The sequence below is a fragment of the Loxodonta africana genome, chromosome 12, assembly GCF_030014295.1.
Source record: "Loxodonta africana isolate mLoxAfr1 chromosome 12, mLoxAfr1.hap2, whole genome shotgun sequence".
NCBI classification, from domain to species: Eukaryota; Metazoa; Chordata; class Mammalia; order Proboscidea; family Elephantidae; genus Loxodonta; species Loxodonta africana.
The window spans coordinates 79737567-79763725 of record NC_087353.1 but is presented as its reverse complement, the minus strand read 5'-3'; the positions used below and the strand labels follow the sequence as shown (position 1 = coordinate 79763725).

Genomic DNA, 26159 nt, shown 5'->3' with positions numbered 1-26159 from the left:
TATGTCTGCCTTGAGCATATTATGCCTTTTTAAGAACTATCTATATGGAATCAAGTTGACAGCAGAAACTTGAAAGATTAGGTAGGAACCTTTGAGGGCAGTGAGTTTATGTTAATGAGGAAGGAACAGCTCAGAAAAGGAGGGTGAGAATGGCTGCACAACTGGAAGAATGTAATCAGTGGCACTAAATTTTACGTGTAGAAATTGTTGAATTGGTGTATGTTTTCTTGTGTATATTCACAACAACAACAACAACAAACTAAAAGTTAGGAAAAAAAGAAATAAAAGAATTACAGCCTAGGAAACCCTATGCGGCAGTTCCACTCTGTCTCGTAGGGTCTTTATGAGTTGAAATCCACTTGATAGCAATGGGTCTCATTTCTTAATGACATTCTTCTCCCAATAAAATGGATGATCCAAGCTGTAAGAAAAAAAACTGTGGGTTGATGGGTTTTTCCTGAGCAGGTTCTGTATGTCTTTGGTGACCTCCTTCTTTCCCTTTTCAGGTGACGAGCTGCCCGAGCTGGACAACATGGCTGACCACTGGCTGGGCTCCATTGCCCGGGCCACGATGCAAACCTACTGTGACGTGATCCTCCAGATCCCTGAGCTGACCCCGCATTCCACCAAGCAGCTGGCCACTGACATTGGTAGGTCCTCGTGGGACAGGCAGCGGGATGGGCATTTCTTACCCCTTGCATCCGTCAGTGCCCTCTCTAGGAATCTTATCCCAGTTCTCCTCATGACTTCAACTCTGGATTTGGCTGTTGTGAAGCTTGTTAAAAATGCAGATTCTCCAGGCCCTGTCCCCCAAGATTACGATTCGGTAAGTCTGGGTTGAAGCCCAGACATCTGTATTTGGTGGGCTGCCGAGGCCAAGACCCACTAAGGGGAGCTTCAGTGAGATTTACCGGTTCCCGTAGGATCGACCCTGACTCATGGCGACCTCATGTGTGTCAGAGTAGAACTGTTTCCGTAGGGTTTTCAGAGGCTGGTTTTTGAAAGTATATCTCCAGGCCTTTCTTCTGAGGCTCCTCCGGGTGAACTCAAACTTCCAACCTTTGAGTTAGCAGCCGAGCACATTAAGAGTTTGCACCACCCAGAGGTTTCTCATTGGTTAGTTGATATGAGTAATACCGACTCAGCTGCTACCTTGCGCTACCTTGCCTTCTGCCCCATTTACATAATAATTATCAAAACTAACGTTTGTTAAGCTCTTAACTGCATACCTGGCACACTAGGCGCTGAGCTCAGCACTCTTACCCGATCCTCAGTACTCCCTGTGAGGTGGGTTTTTTTTATTGTACTTTAAATGAGGGTTTACAGACAAACTAGTTTCTCATTAAACAATTAATACACATAATGTTTTGTGACATCAGTTGCCAACCCCCCACAACGTGTCAGCACTCACCCTTCTTGACATTGAGTTCCCTATTACCAGCTTTCCTGTCCCCTTCTGCCTTCTCATCCTTGTACCGGGCTGGTGTGTCCATTTAGTCTCTTTTTGTTTTATTGGCCTGTCTAATCTTTGACTGAAGGGGATACTCTTGGGGTTTCTCCAGTCTCTGTCAGATCAGTAAGTGTGGTCTTTTTTTTTGTGTGTGTGTGAGTTTGAATTTTGTTCTGCGTTTTTCTCCAGCCCTGTCTGAGACCCTCTATTGTGACCCCTGTCAGAGCAATTGGCGGTGGTGGCCGGACACCATCTAGTTGTGCTGAATTCAGCCTGGTGGAGGCCATGGTAGATGTGGTCCATTAGTCCTTTGGACTAATCTTTCCCTGTGTCTTTGGTTTTCTTCATTCTCTCTTGCTCCAGACAGGGTGAGACCAGTGGAGTATCTTAGATGGCTGCTCATAAGCTTTTAAGATCCCAGATGCTAACAAGGTGGGTTCTTCTGTCTCCGTGGTAGATAAGGAACCAGAGGGACAGAGCAGTTGCATAACAAGCATGCAGGCTAGTAGAGCTCACAGTTTTATGGATAAACTTGTGAAGAAGACAGGGGCCTGACTGATTAGTGGTACCCTTTCTCGGAAGCAGCTCCTTCTGAGTTGGCTGTGAGTCAGCCAGCCAGCCAGGACGGAGCAGGTACCTCCTAGAGGCCCTGCCCTGAGTTGGGCCTCAAAAAAACACATAAGGAAAGATATGGGCCTCTCTGGAGCTCTAGGCCAGTTAGGGAAAAGAGATTAGCTTAGACAGTGATCAGAAAGCATTGAACAACTACAATGAGATACCACCTCACACCCACTAGGATGGCCAATATCAGCAAAATGGAAAATAACAGGTATTGGCAAGGGTGTGGAGAAATTGGAACCCTCATCCATTGCTCATAAAAACCAAACCCATTGCCGTCAAGTTAATTCTGACTCATAGCAGCCCTACAGAACAGAGTAGAGCTATCCCACTTGGTTTCCAGGGAGTGCCTGGTTGATGTGAACTGCTGACCTGTTGGTTAGCAGCTGTAGCTCCTAACCACTGCACTATCAGGGTTTCCGTCCGTTGCTCATAGGGATGTAAAATGGTATAGTAGCTGTGGAAAATGGTTTAGTGGTTCCTCAAAAAGTTTAACATAGAATTGCCATACGGTCCAGTCAGATACAAAAGCACAGATATTGTGTGACCCCTTTTATATGAAATATCCAGAACAGGCAAATGCATAAGGACAAAAGTTTAGTAGTGGTTACCAGGGGCGAGGGAGAGGAGGAAATGGGGAGTTATTGCTTAAAAGGTACTGAATTTCATAAACACAGTCATGCGCCACTCAACGTCCATGATACTTTCTGTGAAATAGGACATTATATGATTGGACATTGTACAAACACCATATTGTTTACAGACAGTCCCTGGGTTACAAACGTCTGACTTATGTACAATCCCTAGATACTAACCAACCCTCGTAAAAGCTATTAAAACCTTTTGAGAGCCCAATTCCGGTCACTGTTGTTGTGGCTGCTGCTGCTGAAGCAGGTAGTGGTGGCTGAGAGGGCAGTGGCAGGAGCAGAGTGAGACGAAGCCAGTGAGGAGGCAGTGGAGCACACCCAGCCCCGCCTGCTGTCCCGCCTGCCTGAGGAGCAGGAGCCCAGGCCCCACAGTCCTTGCTATCACCTCCCCCGCCTGCCCGCCGGACAAAGCCCGAGAGCCAGAGCCCAGAGCCATGTCCTCTGCCTCACCTGCCTGTATCCCACTCGTGGTCCATTGCTGCCAAGAGTCAGGGTTTGGGGTCTTTAAAGCCATTCGGGGGAAGTAATAAACAAAAGGAGACCCACTTTCCCTTTAAAAAAAACAAAACAAAAAACCTTATGGGACCACCGGTGCATATCCAGTCGGGACGCGTATCCGGTCAGATGTTGTCTGAACAGACGTTACCCGTGACTGTAGCGGTGACAGTTGCACAATGTGCTGAGTGTAGCTAATGTCACTGAATTGTATGCTCAGAAGTCATTAAAATGGCAACTGTTTTGTTACATGTATTTCACCACAGGGGTAAAAAAAAAAAAAAAAGATTAACGAGGGACATACAGGCTTCTAGTCCTTTAGAACAGGGTGAGGGAGGTGGGTGGGCAGAATGCTTCCCTTAGGTCTGGGTTGTACCCACCCAGGAAGGAGAAAGGAAGGGCAGCAGGCATTTATTGATCACCTGCCTCCCATCAGCCGCCTTCACGTCCTTTGTCCCGTTGAGTCCTCTGAACCCTGCTGCCTGGTGGGCGGGCACTGACTGCATGGACAGATGAAGCAGAGGCTCTAGAGCCTGAAGGACCTCACCGTGGGCACACCGGCTATACCTGGTCTTCTCTTCCTGCACTCCACTCCACCAGATTGCTGGGGCTGCCCTTGACAACTGCAGAATCCTAGGACCCTGTCTTACTTAGCTAGTGCTGCTATGATAGAAATAACACAAAGGAGTGGCTTTAACAAACAGGAATTTATCCTCTCACAGTTCAGGAGGCTAGACAGATGTCCAAATACAGGGTGCCAGCTCTAGGGGAAGCCTTTCTTTCTCTGTTGGCTCTGGAGGAAGGTCCTTGTCTCTTTGAGCTTTTGCTCCTGGGCGATCTTCATGTGGCTTGTCATCTTTCTTCCCCCATCTCTGCTTGCTCACTTGCTTGTTTAGCCTCTTTTATATCTCTAAAGAGATTGACTCAAGATATACCCTACACTAATCCTGCCTCGTTAACGTAACAAAGACAACCCATTCCCCAGTGGGATTATAACCAGGGGCATAGAGGTTAGGACTTACAGTGCATATTTTGCAGTGGCACAATTCAATCCATAACTGACCCTGTCTTGGAGAGTCTCATCGATTTATTCTGGGGGAGAGGAGAGGAAAGTGACCCGAAGGATTATCATCTGGGAAGTGTGGGAACCCTGCGTTATACCAGGCCTTCGCCTCACATATGGTCCTTGTCTTGCCTGTGGGGTTTCGATGGGGAGGCTTTGGTAACTGCTCAAACAAGCTCCTTTGTCCCCTGACCCCTGAGGCTCTCCATGAGCTCAGTGGTATACACTGGGGAGCGGGGCTGGCCATCCAGGAGTTCCAAGAATAGAGCTTCTGGGGAGCTCAGCTGGAGAGGGTGTGTGTGTGCACACGAGTGTGAGTATGTGTACATGTGTTTGTGTCTGTGTGTGCATGCCTGTGTGTCTGCTGCACGCATGTGTGTACGTGTGTGAGAGTGTGTGCACGCGTATGCAAGTGTGTGCACGTGCATGCATGTCTGAGTGTGTGTGTGTGTGTGTGTGTATGTTGGGGTGGGGATGATGTTGGGTAGTTCTTTATTAAATTAGACCTCCTGGACCCAGGCTACACTCACAGTCAGGCTTGACCCTGTGGGTAAAACCCTTTGAGTCAAGGCCTGCCTGCTGAGGGCAGAGCGGGCACCCAGGGCTAGGAGTCTGGGGACTTCTCTGTTTGTTACTCAGGGGAGGCCCTTCAGGGCTCTGTCCCACTGGATATTGAGCGCGTCCCCCCCTCCCCCGCACACCCGCAGACTACCTGACCAATGTGATGGACGCCCTGGGCCTGCAGCCATCCCGCACTCTCCAGAACATCGTGACCCTCTTGAAGACCAAACCTGAGGATTACAGACAGGCCACCAAAAGCCTTCCCCGCCGCCTCGCCACTACAATAGCCGCCATGCGGGGTGTGGCTTACTGACACCACCTCACAGTCCTCGGAGCAGAGCCAGGGCTGGTGGCCGCAGCCACTCTCCAGGGTGGACTTGCTCAAAAAATCTGCCACGGATTGGTGAGAACTTGTTTTCAAAAGACATGGTTTATTTACATAATCTAAAAAGGTTGTGAATTAGAGGTATAGTATTTATTAGAGAGTAATTTTTCAGGTGATTTTTTTAATAAGTTTTAAAATTATGTGATCTTGAAAATGGAATTAATAAATTTTTTTGTGGAAGGAGACCAAAATCCTTGCCATCGAGTCGATTCTGACTCATATGGACCCTACAGGACAGAGTGGAACTGCCCCCATGGGGTTTCCAAGGAGCGGCTGGTGAATTTGAGCTGCCGACCTTCTGTTTAGCAGCTAAGCACTTAACCATTGCACCACCAGGTTTCCTGCAGGGTTTGGTTTTTTGGTTTGATGGAAGGAAGGGGGCTGGTTTCTTTCCTTCCTCCACTGAATGTCTGAGGGCCTACTATGCGCTATGCAGTCGTTTCACTGGATGCAGTGTTCAGAGAAGCTACTGGGATGTGGCTGTGAAAGGGACAGTCGCGTGTCACTGAGATGTGAAGTGTGGGAGACATGCATGGCAAAGAGCCAGGGGAGGAGGATTCCTGCAGAGGGAGCAGGTGGCCAGGCCCGGGGCATGTTCAAGGTCAGCCAGGGTGGGTGGGGGTGGGGGAGGGGAGCCTAATATGAAATGGGGCCGGATCATACATGTCTTGTGGGCAGGCCATCATAAGGACTTGGCTTTGACTTTCTCCTGTTTTAAAATTCATGAGATGATGTAAATATCAATTTTTGATTAATGATGTCTGTATCTGTTAATGTTTTTTTTTTTGTATCTGTTAATGTTGCATTTGGCTACAAGGAAGAGCAAAACGTAGTCTGAGTGGCTTACACAAAGAGCAGTGACTTTTTCTCAGCGCCAAGAAGTCAGGTGGTGGGCAGCCAGAGGCACTGACTCAGTGGCAGGACAGAGTCAGGACCGGCCTCCCTGTGATCTTGGCCTTTCCCTCGAGCTGGATGCCTCGTCATCGCGGGGTGACGCCTGGACCCCAGGATGGCTGCCACCTTCAAGGGGAGAAGCAAGGGGGAAAGGCATGGTAGGGTAGCCATGCCTGTCCCTTCTATCAGGAAATCAAAGGCATTTCCAGAAGCCCCCAGCCGACTTTATCCTGGGCCTCCAGGACATTCGTTGGTCACAGGCATCTTCCTGGCTGTGAGGGAGGCTGGGAATGCAGGGAACTCGACTGTTGCGATTGGCTCCCACCAGGGCCCCTTCTCTGGGCATACTGACGTTTGGGACCAGACAATTCTTGGTTGTGAAGCGGTCCTGTATGTTGTAGGATGCCCAGCACCATCCTTGGCCTCTACCCGCTAGGACCCCCTAGTTTTGACAACCAAGATTGTCTCCAGAAATGATATTGGGCAAAATCACCTCCACCTGAGAAACACTGGGTTAGACCAAATAAATAAATAAAAGCCAAACCTGTTGCTGTTGAGTCTATTCTGACTCATAGCAACGCTATAGGACAGAGTATAGCTGCCCCTCGTAAGGTTTCCGAGGAGTGGCTGGTGGATTCAAACTGCTGAGCTTTTGGTTAGCAGCCAAGTTCTTAACCACTGTGCCACCAAGTTAAACCACTCAGGATTTATTGCCTGGGCTGGGCTTGTGGCGGCCCCTGGATACAGTTGGAGTTCTGCTAGCAAGGAAGAAGTTGGGGAGTGGCAACAGAGTCTGTCACAAAACCAGAAAACCAAAATCAGTTGCCGTAGAGTTAACTTTAACTCATGGTGACCCGATGCGTGTCAGAGGAGAACTGTACGCCACCGGGTGTTCAATGCTGATGTTTCGAAAGTGGATCACCAGGCCTTTCTTCTGAGACACCTCCACATGGACTTGAACTTGCAACCTTTGGGCTAGCAACCAAGTGCTTAACTGTTTGCACTTCCTGGGGACTCCAGAGTCTGTCCCAGGGTCTAGTTATCGAAGTTGAACACTCGCTGTGATCCAGGGTCTAGGCTAAGCTTTGTTTTCACCTGCACTGTCTCACTTGGCCTGCCTCATGAGAGCCTTGGAAAGCAGGAGATAGTATCCCCATTTATAGACAAAGAAACTGAGGTTTGAAGAGGTTTAAGGAACTTGCCCGGAGTCACTCAACCACTCCGTGGTGGGGGCCGGGGTCAGAGCTGAGCCTCGGGACTGTGGAGTCTGTGCCCCTGGCTGTCATGTGTTCTTCCTGGGCAGGGTACGAGAGGCACACAGCAGGCACACCTAATCACGGGTGTTAGCCTGCCCATGCCAGCCTCTCCGCCTCTTGTGAACCAGCACCACCAGGCTGCCCGGGCCTGTGTCCACTGGTCTGTCGTCCGAGGGGCTCCACACATCCCATCCTCACATCCTTGGAGCTAGCTCTGCTGGCCCTGGTGGAGCATCAGCTGGGAGCCCCAACCAAGACAAATATTTTGGTTTCTCATCTAGTGGGTCACAGACTATCCCTGGCATGGATCACGCCTGGCTTCTGCCTTGAACTGAGAGCTGGAAGCCTGGAAAGTGACATGCTGCTCTGAAGTGGAAACCTCTTTGTGGTGGCCTCTGTGTCCATGTTTGGGAGAGCCAGCAGGCTTGGGCTCGATTCCTGGCTTCATCGCCTCCTAGCTGTGCAACCTTGGGAAGGTCACTACCCCCTCCCTGAGCCTCGTTTCCTACCTAACCTGAAAAAAAAAAAAAAAACTGAAAAGGGGCATCATAATGGTACCTATCTTATAGGATTATTTGAGGAGTCGTTGAGATACAGTGGGGGCAACAGCAGGTAGTAAGCACACAATAAATACAAATTTCTTGTATGGCTTTCTGTACATGACTTTTCCTTTTGGGGTAGAGGTGGAAATTAAAGCATGCCATTTTCTGGGCAGTTTGGGGGGAAATCATCTTTTTCATGTATTTTTTTAAATTTATTTTGTTGTCGAGAATATACACAGCAAAACATACACCAATTCAACAGTTTCTACATGTACAATTCAGTGTCATTCATTACATTCTTTGAGTTGTGTAACCATTCTCACCTGCCTTTTCTGAGTTGTCCCTCCCCATTAACATAAAAATACTGCCCCCTAAGGTTCTTATGTAATCCTTCGAGTTGCTGTTGTCACTTTGATCCCATACACACAGCTCTTAAAAGAGCATAACGTGAGTCGTGCAGACCTGCTGGACCTGGGTCCAGGGAGTTCCGGTAATGGACTGAGTTTGGCCAGGCCCAAATGAGGTGTCTCAGAGGAGCCGGGACTCGAAATGCTTCATGGAACCACCACCTGGCCTTCAAGTTTCTCCGTGGAGTCATCGTTGCGGTGGACTCCCGGGCCACGGCAGGTACCTACATTGCCTCCCAGACTGTGAAGAAGGTGAGTGAGATCAACCCTTACCTGCTGGGCACCATGGCTACACAGCAGATTGTAGTTTCTGGGAGAGGCTATTGGCTCAGCCATGTCGAATCTCTAAGCTTCGAAACATGGAATGCATCTCAGTAGCAGCTGCCTCCAAGCTGCTTGCCAACATGGTTTATCTGTATAAAGGCATGAGGCTGTCCACGAGGACCATGATCTATGGCTGTGACTAACAGAGGCCCTGGCTTCTGCTGTGTCGACAGTGAGGGGAACCAGGTCCCAGGGGCCACCTTCTCTGTAGGTTCTGGCTCTGTGTATGCCTTTGAGGTCATAAAACAAAAAAAACCAATCCCGTGGCCATTGAGTCAATTTCAACTCATGGTGACCCTATAGGACAGAGTAGAACTGCCCCATAGAGCATCCAACCTTTTGGTTAGCAGCTGTAGCTCTTAACTAGTAACTACACCACCAGGGTTTCCATAGGTAGGGGCTAACCCTATGACCTGGAAGTGGAGCAAGCTTATGGTCTAGCTTATCGAGCCATCTACCAAGCCACCTACGGAGATGCCTACGCAAGGTGTGGTCAACGTCTGCTGTGTCTTGGAAGATGGCTGGAGCTGAGTCTCCAGTGACAGTGTAGCTGATTTACATGACAAGTATAGTGAACCTGCCCCCTGAAAGAGGGCGGATGTGGCGGTGTGCCTTTCTTGGAGGGACTGTCGTTGGTAATAAGAGTACAGCACCTCATCCTATAGTGGAGGGGTCCCTAATTGTATTGATTCTCTTTTTTAGCTCATGTCCATTGGTCTGTGTGTATTACCAGTGGTTAATGAGCTGCTGCAGAGGAAACTATCCGTCTTCCGTTCTTTGCTGTTAATAAATATTACACTGCTTAACCTCAAAAAAAAAAAAGAGCATAATGGTCAATGCAGACATTCTTTACTAGCTAAGCTAAGCTATTGTTTAGTCTTAAGAAGGCTTCAGGGAATACTTCTAGGGTTATTCTACGCTGCACGTGGGGGAAAATCATCTTGGTTTAGAATCCTATTCGTGAGTGCTTGTGGCCCTTTCGGTTTCCTCTCTCTCTGAGGCTTAGAAGGCTTGTCCCCTTGGACAGCTTCAGTCTCTTTTTCTCCTTGGCACCCAGCTGTGAGCATCCTTCTGCAGGTGGTTGCTGCTGCCACTGTCCTAGGCCCTCTCGAAGTCAGCAGTCCTCCTCCTCTTCCAGGTGTTGGGACTATGCTCAGGCTGCAAGCGGGGCCGGTGTTTCCTCACACTTGAGCGGCATCAGAACTTCCTGGAGGGCTTTGCGGAAACTGCATTACAGGGTCCACCCATGTTTCCTGAGCCTGTAGGTCTGGGGTGGGGCCTGAGAATTGCATTTATGAAAAGTCCCCAGGTAATGCTGATGTCACTGCACAGGGGACCACCTTTGAGAAGCACAGGCATAAATGAATCCCTCCTACATTTGCCCAGGAAGATTTGTAGGCCTGGGACACCCCTGCCCAGGGAAGAGAAGTTGTGAGTGGTACAGGGGAGGAGGAGCCCAGAAGGGAAGAGACCCTGCCAGCGTATGGGGTCTCCATGAGTCAGAATCAACTCGATGGCAACTGGTTTAAGGTCCTCTGGGTGGTGCAATCAGTTCGCACTCGACTACTAACCCAAATGTTGGCCACTTTTGAACTCACCCAGAAGCACTGCAGAAGAAAAGTCCTGGTGATCTGCTTCCGTAAAGATTATAGCCAAGAAAACCCTACGGAGCAGTTCTATAACACGTGAGGTCACCGAGGGTTGGAATTGACGGCAGTGGGTTTTTTTTTTTTTTGGGTGGCGCAAGTGGTTTGCTGTAGACTATTAACTTAAAGCTTGTTGGTTTGAACACACCCGGGGGGGTGTGGAAGAAGGTCCTGGTGACCTGCTTCCGTGAAGATTACAGCCAGGAAAACCCTACAGAGCAGTTTTATCGTGTAACACACGGGGTCGCCATGAGTCAGAGTGAACTCGACAGCCATGAGTGGTTTTTTTTTTTTTTTTTTTGAAAAGGTTCTGATGGTCACTCAGGTAAGGACAGACAGCGCTTCTCCCCCTCCCCAGCTCCAGAGGGGAGAAGGATTTCTGTCTGCCTGTTGGACGCAGGGTCTGCTGCTAGAGATGGGCCGTTAGCCTGTGCCCTGGACTTTGAGAAAGCAGCAGGCCAGAGCCAAAAAAGGGAGTGGAAGCAGGCAGAAGAAAATGATGCCCAGCTCTGCCTCCTATTCACCTTAGAAAAAACCCTGAGGCCACACATTTTCTGGTCTGGCTGTAAGCAGATGTCTCCTGGGGTGGAGGGCAGGCCCCAGGGTGATCTGGCCAGGCCTTGACCACTCCTGAGCAGAGCCCTGACCCCTAACCTCCCTGGGGAGAGTGGTAGGCTGTTGCCCATCGTCAGACTGGTCCTGGTCTCATCGGCTACAGGCAGCTCTGGGGGTAGGACCACTCTTCCCACTCCTGCTTCAAAACACCTCTGAACAGAACCTCTCCCAGGCCTGTGAGGGGCTACTCTCCATATATACATGCAGGGCAGGGCAGGGCAGGGCCGGGCCGGGCCGGGCCGGGCCGGGCCGGGCCGGGCAGGGCAGGCAGTAGCTCCCATTCCCATCACAGGATTGGTTCAGGATGAGCATGTGACCCCAGCTGATCCAAATGAGCCTCATTCTTGGACTGTTACTGGGATACTGTGAAGGAGGGGCTTGCTCCCCTCTGGGGTTGCTGAGCTGTGGGAGTAGAGCCTGGAACTCTAGGCGGCAAGGGGATGTTTGGGAAGGGTGGAGAGGACCTATTTGCGTGGGATATCAGCACAAAGAAAAGAAAACCAAGAGCTGGAGAAACATCAGATTCAGGTGACCCCTGGATACAGCCATGCCTGAAATCCCTGGACTTTTATTGCAGTAGACAATAAATTTCATTTTTGGCTGAAGCCAGTTTAAATTGACTGGTAACTAAAAGATCTGGCAAGAGGAGCTAGATAATCATTGCTCTGACTCCCTATAGCATCAAATTAGACAATAGATATGAAAGCTCTGGGTTCCTGTAAGGGACTGGTATTGTTATGACCATTGGCACCAAGAGGATGAGGCTAGGGTCTGGGTTTGAATCTCAGTTCTATTACTTACTAGATCTCGGTGGCCTTACTTCATCTCCCTGACCCTTAATTTACTTACCTGTAGAATGGGCATGATAGTGTGTCGCTTATAACGTACTTGGCATGTGGTACTTAGTATGTGGTAAGTGATTGATACAATGTAGTAGTTACTTAATAATAAGTGATAATAGTGAATGTAGTGACTAATAATAATACAGTGAAACCTGTGAGAGCTGGAACTTGACGGGACCGCTTTGTTTTTCCAGGTCTCACAATTTTTTGGCCTTTGACAGGGTGCAGTGTTACCACTTTTCTATTGCTCCTTTTAGCAGAAAATATTTGAGTTTTCCTTGTCTTACAGGCTTCCGCCTTACACAAGTTCCAGCTTTCGCAGGTTTTCCTGTAATAATAATAGTAGGAGGAATCATCGTATCGAGTGTGGCAGCTAACAGGCATTGTGACTCCAGCCTTGCAAACCAGCCGGGTTGAGGCGGCGGCACAGGAGCCAGTGTGGCTGGGGGGTGCTGGGAAACTGGGCTTCTCCCAGGCCCTTCTCACTCAGCCCCTAGCAATGCAGCCTTTGGCCAAAATGGCACCGGGTCTGTGGCACCTCCTTCCACCACAGCTTCTCTTGTGGGTGCTTTATGAGAGGTCAGTTTGTTTGCCTTCCAGACCAGAGAACCCAGGTGTTCTAGACTTACAGCAGGGGTGAAGCCTGAGCCGAGGAGGGTAGAGGGGGACACTGGCAGGTCACGGCAGAGCCTTTCGTTTTCATCAACCACTCCCTGATGTCTCTTGGGGAACCACGTTGTTGTTGTTGCTGTCAAGTCGATTCCAACTCATAGCAACCCTATAGGACAGAGTAGAACTGAACCACAGGATTGCTAACTTTAGCAAGTAAAAATATAGGATGCCCAGTTAGATTTGAATTTCGGAGAAACAAGCAATGAACTTGTAGTATACTGTGTCCCAAATAAGGAGCTCAGGTGGCACAGGCAGTTTATAATCTGCCGCTAACCTAAAGGTTGGCAGTTCAAACCCACCCAGCAGATCTGAGGAACAAAGGCCTGGCAATCTGCTTCCATAAAGATTACAGCCAAGAAAACCGTATGGAGCAGCTCTACCCTGTAACACATGGGGTCGATGCCTAGTTAAATCTGGATTTCAGATAAACTACAAATGATTTTTTAGTTTCAGTATTTTCTCTCTCCGTCTCTCCTTTCAATCAAAAGAAGTTGGGTGGCGCTGGAAAAGTTAGAAGCGTACTGCTTCAGGGGCAACTTGAAAAGAACTTTAAAAATCACCACAGGGAACTGGGCCTGCTTCTAGCCCTTCCCTCGGCAAGGCCTCGCTCACAGCCAGTGTGGATACCCTTCCCCCTCAGACATGGGTTGGGGCACTGTGTCCAAACCCCCCACTTCCCCTGCCCACCACCCCCATCAAAGAACAGAGCTTGACTCGGTGTTTTCTGCTTTTATTTTCCAGAACAGAACAGGTGCCAGCTGGCAGGGCCCTGTGCCTGATGCTCCCCTTGCCCTCCCTGAGCCTGTTCACAGAGGTCAGCCAAAGCCAGGAAGGCAGAGAAGGCCCACTTGTCCCTCTCCAGGCAGATGGTGACTGGCACTGGGAGGGAAGCGGCCTGTTGTCACAGGAGGGAGTTCTGGGGTCTCTGGGGCCTAGCTGGGGACATCCCAGGCTGAGGACCAGGGCAGGCTGGGGATGTGGGTAGGAAGCAGGTGAGAATACAATTCTCACACCCTGTACCAGCACCACGACCCCATGGAGCCCTGGCTCTTTGGTAGGTGAGCAGAGGGACAAGGCCCTGGGCTTGGATATCTACTGTCCCGCCCTTTGGAGAAGGCACCATATGGCTTCTCAGGCATGAGTCCTTGAGCTTCCTGGGATGGGCAGGGGCAGGGTCTAGATGGCATCACCCTCACTGTCAGACTCGATGACATCCAGTGGCTGCAGGCGCAGGGAGTCATAGTTGGGGGGTGGGGTGCCTGGGATGGGCAGGGTCCGCCCATCAGCATAGGCTCCACTGTCAGGGCCAAGGTTGGCCACGTCGGGCTGGAAGCTGAAGTTGGTGTGGGCCTCTACCAGCTCAGCCACCGTGGGGGGCGGGCCCGCATAGCGGGTCTGGGCCTGCCTCTGCCGCAGGCTCTTGGAGAAGGCCACCAGCTTGATGATGGTGATCCACACGAAGTCAATGATAATCTCACCAAACTCGATAAGGCACAGCACCGAGCCCCCCATCCAGAAGCCAAACTGGCCACCCAGGCTGGAGAGCAGCCAGACGATCTGTAGGGGAAAGGAGGCTGAGGCCTGGCAGGGCTGGGCCAGGCACAAATTCTTGCCTAGAGCCCAGCCTCAGGCTCCTGAGAGGTGGGTTGTTGGGCGTGAAGTATAAAAAGGGTGACCAGTTCAGCCCAAGGAAATAAGTTGGGATTGCTAGGGACTGCCCTATCCCACTGGGTTCAGGACCCTCCCCACCCTCAGGGTAACAAAGGAGGGTAGGACTGCTGTGTCAGGAGTCTTCCAAACTCACGTTGTTAGCTGGTGACTCCTGGATGGTGCGATAGTTGAATTCTTGGAAGTAGATGTTGAGCTTGACAACTCCCTTCCTACAGGAAGCACCCAGAGGGCTGAGACTATAGCCTCATCCTCCCCCAAGGCACACACAGACAGACACACACACATGCTGGAAATGCAGTCCAGGGGCCTCCCCACCCTCCTCTGGCCTGAGTTTCTTACAAGCCTACTTCCATGAATGGTAATAACCAAGCAAGACCCTAAAGTGCTGCCCTTCCCAGCCCCCTCTGGCCATACCTGATAATTTGTGTTGGCAAGTGGGCACTGGCCAGACCAGGAAAGACTCACCTTGGAGGCCAATAACAACTAGCCTCAGGAGGCATAATTTAGCCTGTCATGCAAGACTGGCTGATAAAAGCCCTGAACATGGAGGCTCAGAGAGCTTCCTGGTTGGCAAAAACATCTGCTTTTGGGAGGGAAGTGCATTCCTTGGGACATGGAAGCTCCACATTGGGAACCCTCCCAGACCTAGCCCTATGCATCTCTTTATTATATCTTTTTTGGTTATAATAAATCTGTACTCATAAGTATGGTATACAAAACAAAACAAAACCCACTGCCATCAAGTCGATTCTGACTCCTAGTGACCCTATAGGACAGAGTAGAACTGCCCCATAGGGTTTCCAAGGAGTGGCTGGTGGATCTGAATTGCTGACCTTTTGGTTAGCAGCCATAGCTCGCCATAGCTCTTAACCACTGTACCAGCAGGGCTCCTCCAAGTGTGGTATGCTCTCTGTGAATTCTGTGAATCTTAGTGAATTTTGAAGCCAAGGGGGTAGTAGGAGCCAGCAGGTCAGAAAGTAAGGGTGTCATGTAGACTCCCAAGCTTGTGGGTGGCACCCTGAAGGAATAGTGAGAAAGCAGCCCGAAATTTGTGGCCAGCAGGTCAGAACATTGGGGTGTCCTGTGGCCTTTCCAAATTTGCAGCCAGTATGTGACTTTGGCAGTCTGAAGGAACCATCCTTTTCACTTTTGAGCACTGACCTAGCTCTAGGTGGCCAGAGTCAGAGAGAGTGCCACGAGGGTGGCTAGTGATAAGGACGGAGAAGTGGCGATATGAAGATTAGATCAGTCTCCACATTTTGGGGATTGGATTCATGCTGATCCTTACTGTGCAGGTACTCTGGCCTGAGACAGCCCAAAGAATTAGCTTTGAGCTCCCTAACGCCCAGCCTATGTGCAGCAGACTTCTCTGCCTTGTGCCTCTACTGGGGGCATTGGGTGGCCAGGTGGGCTCCTCTGTTACACCTGATGGTCCCCAGAAAGGCTATGCTGTCATGCCTCCAGGCCTTTGGCCAAGCTGTATCTTCTTCTTGGACATATTTGCCTGTCCTTATTTATCTGAGTAGTTCCTACTCCTCCTTGGAGAGTCAGCTCAAGTGTTATCTTCCTATACAGACCTCCCTTATCTCTCAGGCAGATAGAAGATCCTCCCCTGAGGGTTTTGTACAGTCTTTCATCACTTGTTGGCCTATCTCTGTCCTTTCTAGACTTCACCTTCCTGATGCCATGGGCCTTGCGTCTTCATGTGAATGGATGGAGAGGTGGGCCAGTGGAAAGATGGATGATAGAGGGATGAATGGATGGAGGGATGGATAAATGAGTGAGTGGATAGATGGATGGGGGGATGAATGGAAGGATAGATGAAAGAGGGATGGATAAGTACAAGGATGGATGATGGAGGGATGGAGGCATTAATAACTGGATGGATGGATGAATGGAAGGATGGATGATGGATGGGTGGAAGGGTGGATGATGGAGGAATGGAGGCATTAAGAGCTGAGTGGATAGATGGATGAATGGAAGGATGGCTGAAGGAGGGATGAATGCGTGGATGGATGGATAGGTGTTAAACTGGGAGAACAGGCTGTCTTTTAGGAAGTGGTAGACTCTGAATCCCTTGGCTGCTGCTCACTCCCAGACATCCCTCTTCCAGGCTTGCTCCTGGTTCTGATCAGTGGAAGAAGGTTTCTGAGTAGCTGTCCTGTGGCCAAATCCCTCCCCCTGGGCTCTGGTTCCTCCCTGTCTCTGCCTTCTCCAGTCCTGGCCAGACTGTAGGCTTACCTGCTTATGGTGATATTGTCAGTTTGGTCCCGCTCATTGGACAAGATGTAGAAAATCCAGTCCTGGAAAACAAGAAGGCAGCTGGAAAGAAAATGGCACCTGCAACACTTCCTCCGAATCATGGCCCTTGCTCCCTGTGGGGAGGCAGACCCTCTACCTTTCTAAACCCTCTGGGGACCATGTGTTGGGTTGAGGAGAAGGAAGACTCTAATAGTCCCAGTTATGGCTGCTGTTATGGGGGAGAAGGAACTCAGGTCTCCGGACTCTTCCCCTCTAGGCCCAGCCACCCTGTCCCCAGCTCTTGCCCACCGTCACCCTTGTGCTTGCGGTTCCCTCTGCCTGGAATGTTCTCCCCAGCCCTGCCCGTGGATGGCTCAGTCTCATCCTTCAGGTTTAAGCTCAGATGTCACCTTTATAGAGAAGCCCTTCCTGAAACCTATCTAGAGTGGTGTCTCTCTCATCATCCCGTTTATTTCTGTCACAGCCATTATCACACTTTGAGATGATCTTATTTGTGTTTCTGTATATTGTCTGTCTCTCTGACTGGAATATAAGCTGCATAAGGGCAGGAACTTTGTCCTGTCCACTGCTATGTCCCTGGCAAAATGTCTGGGGGAATACTGGTGAGAGGGAGGGAGGGAAGGAGAAAGGAAGGAAGAGAGAGAAGGAAGAAGAAAGAAAGGGAGGGAAAAAGTGGGGGATGGAGGGAAGAGAGGAAGGGAGGGAAGAAAGTTAAGGAAGGGAGGAATCGAGGGAGGGAGGAGGTGGGGAATGGAGGGAAGAGACGAAGGGAGGAAGGAGGGAGGGAAGAAAGAGGAAGGAAGGGAGGAAGGGTGGGGGGGTGGAGGGAGGGAGGGAGGAAATTAGGAAGTACCCTCCCCAAAGCTCCAAATAGCCTGCAGGCCTGTCCCCAGACCTGTCCCCAGCCCAACGACCGGGGGTCTTGGCCACTCCATCATCTCACCTCCGAGGAATCGGAAGGCCACTGGGCCATGGAGATGGTCATCTTATACTTGGTGTCACTGGAAAAGAAAAGTCACACTGTTCTGTCCTGCCAACTCTGTCTTCCACCCTGCCCACCAAGGTGCCTGGCTGCCCCTCGCACTGACTCACTTGCAGGACTCCCGGCAGTTGCTGATGCAGACCTCCCTCTGCTTCACACTCATCCGCAGAGCTGAGTAGCAGTAGGCTGAGCAGGAGAGAGGCAGGGGGGCAAGAGTTTAGGGGGCATCTCTAGGTGCCCCCCTCTCCCTCAAGCCCCGGGGCCACACGGGGGCTGGGAGAGAGGCTGGCTCTTCTGCTCTCCTTGTGTTCAGAGAGGGATTCCCAGGGCCCTGGGCAGCTAAAGATATGTGAGACTCTCAATCTAAGCTCTCTTGTCATGAAGAATCTCCCCAGCCTGGCCTGAAGGATCCTCTCCCGGACATTCTGGGCCCAGTCCAGCAGGGATCAGAGCAGCTTTCCCCTCGCTCATCCTTCCTGTCCCTGCTCAGGGGTCTTACACAAAGAGATGGGTGGCCGGAAGGAATCAAGTTTTCCCTTTTTGTCTGTACGTTTTGCCGGCTTTAAGCAGTGGTGGGACTCTCCCCTTTTCCCTACTAGCATCCACAGTGTTTGACCTTCATGCCACCAGGGCTCCCAGGCCAGACCTCCAGCTCAGTGAGCCCAGAGGGGCTCCTCCCCTTGTGGCTTCAGGTTTCCAGTCCTTGGAGGCCACTTTTATGTTAGTGGCTTCGTCCCTCTCCCCTCCCACCCTAGCACCCCACAGAGAGACCCAGTGAGCACATAGGGGCACATGTGCTGAGAATACACACAGCCTTGTGGATGTGTGTACACACATACATGTGTATACAAACCTGAGTGCACAGTGAAGCCCTGGAAAGCAATTCACACCCATGCCTGAGCACACATACATACATGTGCATCAGTGTCCCAACAGACGCAGAATGCCTTTCACGTGCGCATGTGAAAACACAAATGCACATATGCGTGTGCTTGCTGGCAGCCATACATCCTGGCTCATGCATGGGGGCACTGACGTGGCACACAGCCACATGCCCATGTGGACAAATGCACTCCTGCACATACATGGTTCAAGCATACGCTTCAGGGACTCCAAGTGTGGAGGGGAGCTGGCCCCTGCAGAAAGGAGGTGTAGGCTGGTGCGAAGGGGCTGTGGCACCATGGAGGGCCCTGGCCGGTCCCTGCAGTGGTGTCACTAGGATTGGTGCACCCACTGTGGTAACTCATGGTATCACTCCCCCCACCTCCCGGGGGCCTGCTAGTGAACAACCCCCTCCTGCCTCGTGGGTGGAGTGGCCAGGCCTGGCCCCAGCCCCTGTGGAAGGCCAACCCCATTGCCATGCAGCCTCGCCCCTCCCTGCCCCGCCACAGGAGGCTCCCCCGTAGCTCTTTCCCTCTCCCATTGGCTAAGGCGGAGACCCTCCTCTCTGCCCAATGGAGAGCTCTGTGGCCTGTCCATACCCTGACTGGCAGGTGACTGGGTGGCGGGTGGTGACAAGTTACTGTACTGGGTAACAGGTGACACCAATCCTAGTGATGTCACTGCCTTGGTGGCCCCTCCCCTGCGGTGCCACCTCCACGGGCCCTGAGGCCATCTTGGTGTCACCCCCTCGGACTGCATTAGGGGGTGTGGTCTGCACCTTCCCTCCCCCCACCAGTCCCTTAGTGACCCCACAGGGACAGTCCCTGGGCCCCGTGGAGGGCACTGAGATCTGCCTTCTCCTTTACTGTCAGAGGCTTTGTGGGCAATGGCCCCAGCTGGTGAGGGCACTGATACCCATGGGCCCCCCTCACCCCAGTCTGGGAAGTCCTGGTTGTTGCAGTATTTCTCCCCATGGGGCAGTGGGTACAGGTAGTGGCCACAGCTGCAGTTTTGGATCATGTGGTCTTGGAAGCAAGAGCGAAGACAGGCCTGGGGGGACAGGGGAGAACACAGACATGGTGCATGATGTCCCAGCCCTAGTCCCAGGGGGAAGGGGCCCAGGGATGTTAACGTACAGCCTAAGGGAGCTGGGAGGCACAGGAGCCCGGGGAGGTGCCCTTTCAGCTGAAAAGAGGTGCTGAAAGGGCAGAGCTGCTCCTGACTGCAACGAGGGCATGGCTGTCCTTCCTGCTGTGCCTCCACAGATGGACCTGGGCCAGACTCCAGCAGTCCAGCTCTCTGAGGTTGGGCCCCTGCCACTGTTCAGAGCTGGGGTACCTGAGATGACATGAGGAGGTGTGGCCTTGCCCCAGTAATAAACTTACACTTAGATTTAGAAAAAATCACTTGCCATGGAGTTGATCCAACTCATGACAACCCCATGTGTGTAAGAGTAGAACTGAGCTCCACAGGGTTTTCAATGGCTGTTTTTTGGAAGTAGATGGAAGGGCCTTTCTTTGAGGCACCTCTGGGTAGACTCAAATTTCCAACCTTTAAGTTAGCAGTCAAGTACGTTCACTATTAACACCTCCCAGGGACTTCCAACACTTAGATAGCTTGTATATGTAATACAGGATGTTATCCCCCTTCTGAGCTCTGTAAACATAGGGACTCAGAGAAGTCCTGAGGAAGATGGGGAAGCTTGCCCCATACTGCTGCTTCCTGGAGGAAAAAACTTGGTGAAAGCAAGTAGGAGGATCTTTGAATGCTCAGAGCTGATGAAAAAGGAAGTGAGCTGCCGCTGGTGTCTGTAGGATGTCTCCTGGATATGCAGGAGGAAGAAAAGGGACTCAGCTGCCCCAGTGTACCTGGTTTTAGTCCACTCAGGGAATGTGGTGTGATGGATCACTTTTATGTGGCCTTTCTTGCCATGATCTTGTAACTCCCACCAAATGATTGGGTGGGACTATGCAAATACGGCACTTGTGGCCCAACCAAGGGGATTGGACAACTAGCTAAAAATGCAAATAAGGTGCATGGCATGCTTGTAGGTGTGGGACCATGCAAATAAGGTGTATGGAACCATAACAAGGGGATTGGTCAGTTTTGCCATCCCCCTAGGCTTAAAATTAGCCATCCCATAGGTGGAAAGGGTGGATCTCACTACTACCAAGAAGAGACGGGAGTGGAGCATGTCCTTTGCAACCAAGGTCCCTGTGCTGAGAACCTTCTAGACCCAGGAGACAGGAGAGAGCTGTAACACGGGAGATGGTACAAAATCTTGAAAGGTAGTGGCAGAGAAGTGGTAGCAGCAGAACTAGGAGACCAGCATGAGATGGTGCAGTGGGTTTCCTGAACCGTGGAACAAGGAAGTTATACCGTGGGTATGCCAACCCACAGAGCGAGAGAGCTGAGCGCCTTCGGGCAAGAGGGTTCCTTGTGGGGTGCGGTCCCCCTGGGCACCTATGGTGGAGCTAAAGAGCTTTCTAACATTTGCCTGAGCAGGGCAGAGGCTGGGCCAAGGGGCCGAGAGTTCGAGGGCCAGAGAGAGGCCTGCCTGTGGGCACAGCTGAGAAGAGGCTGTCCTGATGGAAGAACTATATCCTGAGTATTCCTGATCCTGAATTGTAACCTGTTACTTCCCTAATAAACCCTATAACTGTGAGCATGGTCTGTGAGTTCTGTGTGGCCACTGCAACGAATTATCAAACCCAGCAGAGAAGTAGAGACTGTGTGGGAGGGATGGTTGGTGGCAGAATTGGTAGGCAGGTTAGAGAGAGGAGGTATGTCTAACCTTGCCTCACAAGAGTCAGCCTTGGGCTGTTGATCTTGATTCTCCTCCTCCCTTGTGAAATTAGAGGAGGTCAGACACCATCTGCCACGCCACTTTTACAGAGACCAACTGTGTGTCCTGGGGCAAGTGATTAAGCTCTGAGCCTTTTCCTCAAAGATGAAGGAGGGTACTAGATACACCTGTCTCCTGCCACAGGGAGGATTCATTGAGCTCATCTGGGTAACTCAGCCTGGCGTCAGGCATTTAGCAAGCGCTCAATAAATGGAAGCAGCTGTTATTCATGTTTTCCCCTTGTCCAGTTTCCTAACCTCTGAGCACACAGACTCCAGGCTCTGCGTGCCTCACGTGCCCACCCCACCTGCTCTCTAGCTCTCTCAACTTGGCCCACCCCTCCAAGAAGCCTTCCCAGAGACCTCCTCCCCTGCAGCCAATGGGTGCACCTCCTCCTCTGACCCTCCTGACTGCTCCTTCCCAGGCCTACCTGACATATGTGGGCTCCGCTGGAGCAGGAAATGCAGACTGGCTAGGAGATAAGATGGCAAAGCCAGGAGGAGCCAGAGCTGAGCCCGGAGGCAGTGGGGCAGGCAAGGAGCTGTGACTTTGGCCAAGTGTCTTATGCTTCCAGGCCCTGGGTCTGAGGCTGGGGGTGGGCCCAGGGCTGCTCCTGGTCTGAGTGGGGTGAGCATGGCCAGAGCACTGAACAGGCCTGGGTCTTGGTGAAGGCCTTTGGCCAGAATGGCTACTGCACTGGAAGAAGCAAGGACTGAGGTGTTTCTGGAATGAGGTCTCTACCCTGTCTGTCTGTCCCTCCTGTCATGGATTGAATTATGTCCCCCCTAAAACGTGTGTATCAGTTTGGCTGGGCCGTGATTCCCAGTACTGTGTAGTTGTCCTCCATTTTGTGATTGTAATTTTATGTTAAAGAGGATTAGGTTGGAACTGTAAACCCTTGCTAAGGTCACATCCCTGATCCAATGTAAAGGGAGTTTCCCTGGAGTGTGGCCTACACCACCTTTTATCTCTCAAGAGAGAAAACGGAAAGGGAAGTGAGCAGATAGGGGGGAAATCTCATACCACCAAGAAAGCAGTGCCAGGAGCAGAGCACATCGTTTGAACCTGGGGTCCCTGCGCAGAGAAGTTCCTGGCAAGGGGGAAGACTGACGAGAAGGGCGACAGACAGAAAGACTCCCCCTGGAGCTGACGCCCTGAATTTGGACTTATAGCCTACTTTACTGTGAGGAAATAAACTTCTTTTTGTTAAGGCCATCCACTTTTGGTATTTTTGTTATAGCAGCACTAGATGACTAAGACACCTCCAGAGGCTCAGAAGATTCCCAGAGTCCTGCATGGCAGGTAGGATCCCCTCCAGACAGGAGGTGGCCAAACCAGTGGGTCAGTGTGGGGTGGGGCATAGTGGGCAGTCATTGGCCTCGCACCCAGGAGGGCCAATTTCCTGTGACTAAGGAAAAGGGAAACCCATGCCAAGCTTGGGCTTTCAGACATGGAGGCAGCACTTGGCTACCCCGTGTTGTGCCTCAGTTTCCTTATCTGCCAAGGAAGGGCATGGGAGGAAGGACAGGGCAATGCAAACCCCAGAGGCCAACTGGGCTGGGAGAGGAAGTATTAGCAAGAGGTCATTTTTGTCATCTTTGCCAGGATTCAGCGTGCCCTCTCCACTGGGGCTGGTCTGAGGCCTCTCAGGAGATTGGCACAAGAGAGAAGCCCCCAGTTGCCCCCAGTCAGTAAGGGGGACTGAAGTCAGATACAAAGAGGAATTTCTCAGGTAAAATGAGTTCCTGGGTGGTGCAAAGCGTTAATGTGCTCGGCTACTAACAGAAAGGTTGGAGGTTCAAGTCTACCCAGAGGGGCCTCGGAAGAAAGGCCTGGTGATCTGCTTGTGAAACATCAGCCATTGAAAACCTATGGCGCACAGTTCTACTCTGAAACAAATGAGATCACCATGAGTCAGAACCGACTTAGTGACAACTGGTGGCAGTGGTGGTGAGGATGAAATGATTTAATACATGTAAAGTCCTGGGAACAGTGCCTGCCTAGCACATGACAATCCCTATAAATGCTGCTATTATTAGAATATTATTGCCTCATAGAAGTGTTGTAAGGATCGAATGATATATTTAAAGCCTTTAGCACAGTGCCTTACACATACCAAGTACTCTTGGAAGACCCCAGAGTGGGATCCCTAGAATCCTGGACATCCCCAAGGGCACACCTGCCCAGGTAGGGCTGAGAGGTGACCAGCCCTGGGCCCCAGGATGCCCCATGGCCAACTACACAAATCCAGCAGAGCCAGCCTTGCTGGGGCCAGCTCCCCCAGAGACCTGAGGCCTCAGGCCCGGCGGCTCTGCACTGTCTGCCCACCTGGATGGAGTAGGTCGTGTTGTGGTCACTGTAGAGGTTTCGGATGGGGACGTCGGAGCCGTTCATGGTGCACTGGCTGTAGGGCCTGCCCTTGCGCTCCAGCTTGTCCTGTGTCAGAAGGATTGCTCGTGGGAGTCCTGATCACTGCCAAGAAGCCCCCTCTGAACCTCCTTCCCTATTAGCTCTTGAGAGTATCAAGCCTGCCTGGAGTAGGGGATGCTGGAAGGAGGGAGAGCTGCAGGCCTCAGCAGGCACCAGAGGGGGCGCCAGAGGGAGCTTGCTTCCCCCAGGGAATGGCTGCGCTGGTGGGTCCAGCCATAAGGTGAAGCAAGGGTGGACTGTAAGCGGGGGTAGGGCTTGGGGGAGGCTCGGGTCCCTGCTCTTGGGCTGCCCTTGGACACCAGGTCATACCACCAGCACCCCAATGGATGTCTCCGTCCCTGCCATGGCATAGATGCCCTCGTCTTTGATGAAGGGGTAGGACTTTTGCTCGTGCAGCATCAGCCGGGCCCCAGCCGTGGACGTGAGGAAGGGCACGTAGTCTTCCTGACCTATGTCCAGGATCAGCTTCAGGCCTGAGGGGAAGGTGGGCCAAAGGTTGCATGAACTTGCTCCGCAAGGTTGAGGGGAGATCTACCCCCAACTTGTCCAAGGCCACTCCAGCCAAAGACATCTCCCGGGCTTGTTAGGGAAGCTGGCTCAGCTTTGGAAAACCCAGACCCCTCAACCTTGCTGCATTCTCCAAGGCTGTCATCCTAGTCCAAGCCACCACCATCTCTGACATGGGCTCTGCATAGCCTCCTACCTGGGCCCCTCTTGCCCCCATAATCTCTTTTCCACAAAGCACATCCTCTTAGCCAGCGGCCCGGAAGGCCACTGAATGACAACACACCTCTTGGTTGCTGGGGAGGGCAGACCTGAGGGGCGAGAGGAAGGATTTGCTTCCCCTCATGCCAGGCTCACAGCCTGAAAGCATGGCCTGCCCAGGTTTGCCAGCCTTTCCTGAGGAACCCAGTCAATGCATCAACCTCCACAGAAGCAGAACCGTCAGCAGTCACACCCCACTTTCTCCTCTTTATTCCTTCGCTCTCTGTCTCTGTGTCTCTCCTCCAAGAGGCTAAGAGCTCTGCCACTTACCGGTCAACTTCTGCAAACGTTTCTCAGGACGTCCTGCATATGGAAACCCTGGTGGTGTAGTGGTTAAGTGCTATGGCTGCTAACCAAAGGGTCGGCCGTTCGAATCCGCCAGGCGCTCCCTGGAAACTCTATGGAGCAGTTCTACTTTGTCCTATAGGGTTGCTGAGTTGGAATCGACTCAATGGCACTGGGTTTGGTTTTTGGTTTTATCCTGCATATATTGGGAATTCTTGCCTCCCGTGCAGGAGACCTATTTTTGATTCCCAGCCAATGTACCTCATGTGTAGCCACCACCCATCTGTCGGTGGAGGCTTGCGTCTTGCTACGATAAACAGGTTTCAGTGGAGCTCTAGACTAGGAGGAAGGGCCTGGTGATCTACTTCTGAAAACCCCAGCCAGTGGAAACCCTACGGAGACAACAGTCCAGTCCTCAACTAATCATGGGATGGTGCAGGACTGGGCAGCGTTTCCTTCCGTTGTGCGTGGGGTCACCATGAGTCCAGGCTGACTGGAGGGCAGCTAACACCACCACCACTTCTCGCCAGGCACTGTGATGAGCTGTTTGCCTGCTTTATGCCACAATGACTCAATGAGGTCACCGAGTACTATTTTTTGTGCCCATTCTCTGAATAAAGAAACTAAGGCTTCAAGAAGTCAAGTCTCATGCTCAGGGTCACCCAGTGAGTAAGTGCTGGAGCTGGAATTCGAGCCAGGCGTTGGGAACTTGAGCTTCTGACCAAGAAGCTGTACGGCTTCCAAATCCTCACTTTGCTCATCAGCAAAATGGGAACAACAGTCCTTACCCTGAGGATTACAAGCATTGGGTGAGATCGTGGCTGGGAGAGCAGCTGGCCCAGCCTCCCCTGGCCCACAGTAGAGACTCAATAACAGCCCCTCCTCTTTGTGCTGGCTAACCCTCAATACTGTCCCTTGACATCTGATGGTAAGTTTGTCTTCAGCCCCACGTGGTGGGGAGTTACAAGTCTCTTGGCGAAGACTCATGAGCCAAGACTTACCAAACTCAGCTCCGGGGTTGGCGGAGGGGAGGATCTTATCTGTCATGCCCCAGTTGAAGATGTAACAGTTGCCATATTCGGGGTAGAAGATGGAGGTGAAGTTCCTACGAGAAAGACCATCAGCTGGAGAGCAGGGTGCAGCCCAGCCCATGCCTCCCCTAGCCTGCTCCTCTGCCTGTGTTGCTGTCAGGAGCACCGTGCAGAGGGGCCCACAGCTCCTCCCTGCTCTCTGCTTCCTGCTCAGAGAGGCCCACGAAGGGGAGGTGAGCAACAGGTCATTCTGGTCATCCCCCTGCGTCGGTGCAGAAGCCAGAAAGGAGGTTCCCAGACAGAAAGGGGAAGGCAGTCTCTCTGGCTTAGTCAAGGATTATGAGAGAAATTTCTTAGCTGTTTTCATTTGTCTCACATACATGGTCTCGTAGGAGCCTAAGAGTTAAGAGGGTTGTTCCAGACAGTCTTTGCTCGAAGGAGCTGGCAGAGCCCATAGAGGTGGTCTGGGAAACTCAGGAACTCAGACAAAGAGAGAAAAGTGGACTGAGATGGAGGGTCAGAGAGAGGGGACTCGAATCTGGAGGTGGAAGAGAAGCTGAGGAAAGAGAGAACTTCAAAAGAAGGGGAT

The 26159-nt window shown here is 51.6% G+C and overlaps 2 protein-coding genes and 1 pseudogene across 5 annotated transcripts in view; 2 read left to right on the top strand and 1 right to left on the bottom strand.

Annotated features, from left to right (window-relative positions):
* Positions 1-7913, top strand: part of COG7 (component of oligomeric golgi complex 7) — an 88242-nt gene extending 80329 nt beyond the window's left edge. For all 3 annotated transcript variants that reach the window (XM_003418900.4, XM_023558834.2, XM_023558835.2), the window contains exons 16-17: positions 507-650; positions 4981-7913. In XM_003418900.4, the coding sequence (XP_003418948.1) occupies positions 507-650; positions 4981-5147 (311 nt within the window). In that variant the 3' untranslated portion in view covers positions 5148-7913. The remainder of the gene's footprint in view (positions 1-506; positions 651-4980) is intronic.
* A 532-nt stretch (positions 7914-8445) lies between these two features.
* On the top strand, positions 8446-10570 carry LOC100673991 (proteasome subunit beta type-5-like; annotated as a pseudogene).
* A 2560-nt stretch (positions 10571-13130) lies between these two features.
* SCNN1B (sodium channel epithelial 1 subunit beta) overlaps positions 13131-26159 on the bottom strand; it is an 84757-nt gene continuing 71728 nt past the window's right edge. For both annotated transcript variants that reach the window (XM_064295697.1, XM_064295696.1), the window contains 9 exons: positions 25541-25644; positions 23799-23962; positions 23388-23495; positions 19147-19264; positions 17443-17518; positions 17294-17351; positions 16330-16391; positions 14222-14297; positions 13131-13974 (listed from right to left, as the gene is read on the bottom strand). In XM_064295697.1, the coding sequence (XP_064151767.1) occupies positions 13594-13974; positions 14222-14297; positions 16330-16391; positions 17294-17351; positions 17443-17518; positions 19147-19264; positions 23388-23495; positions 23799-23962; positions 25541-25644 (1147 nt within the window). In that variant the 3' untranslated portion in view covers positions 13131-13593. The remainder of the gene's footprint in view (positions 13975-14221; positions 14298-16329; positions 16392-17293; positions 17352-17442; positions 17519-19146; positions 19265-23387; positions 23496-23798; positions 23963-25540; positions 25645-26159) is intronic.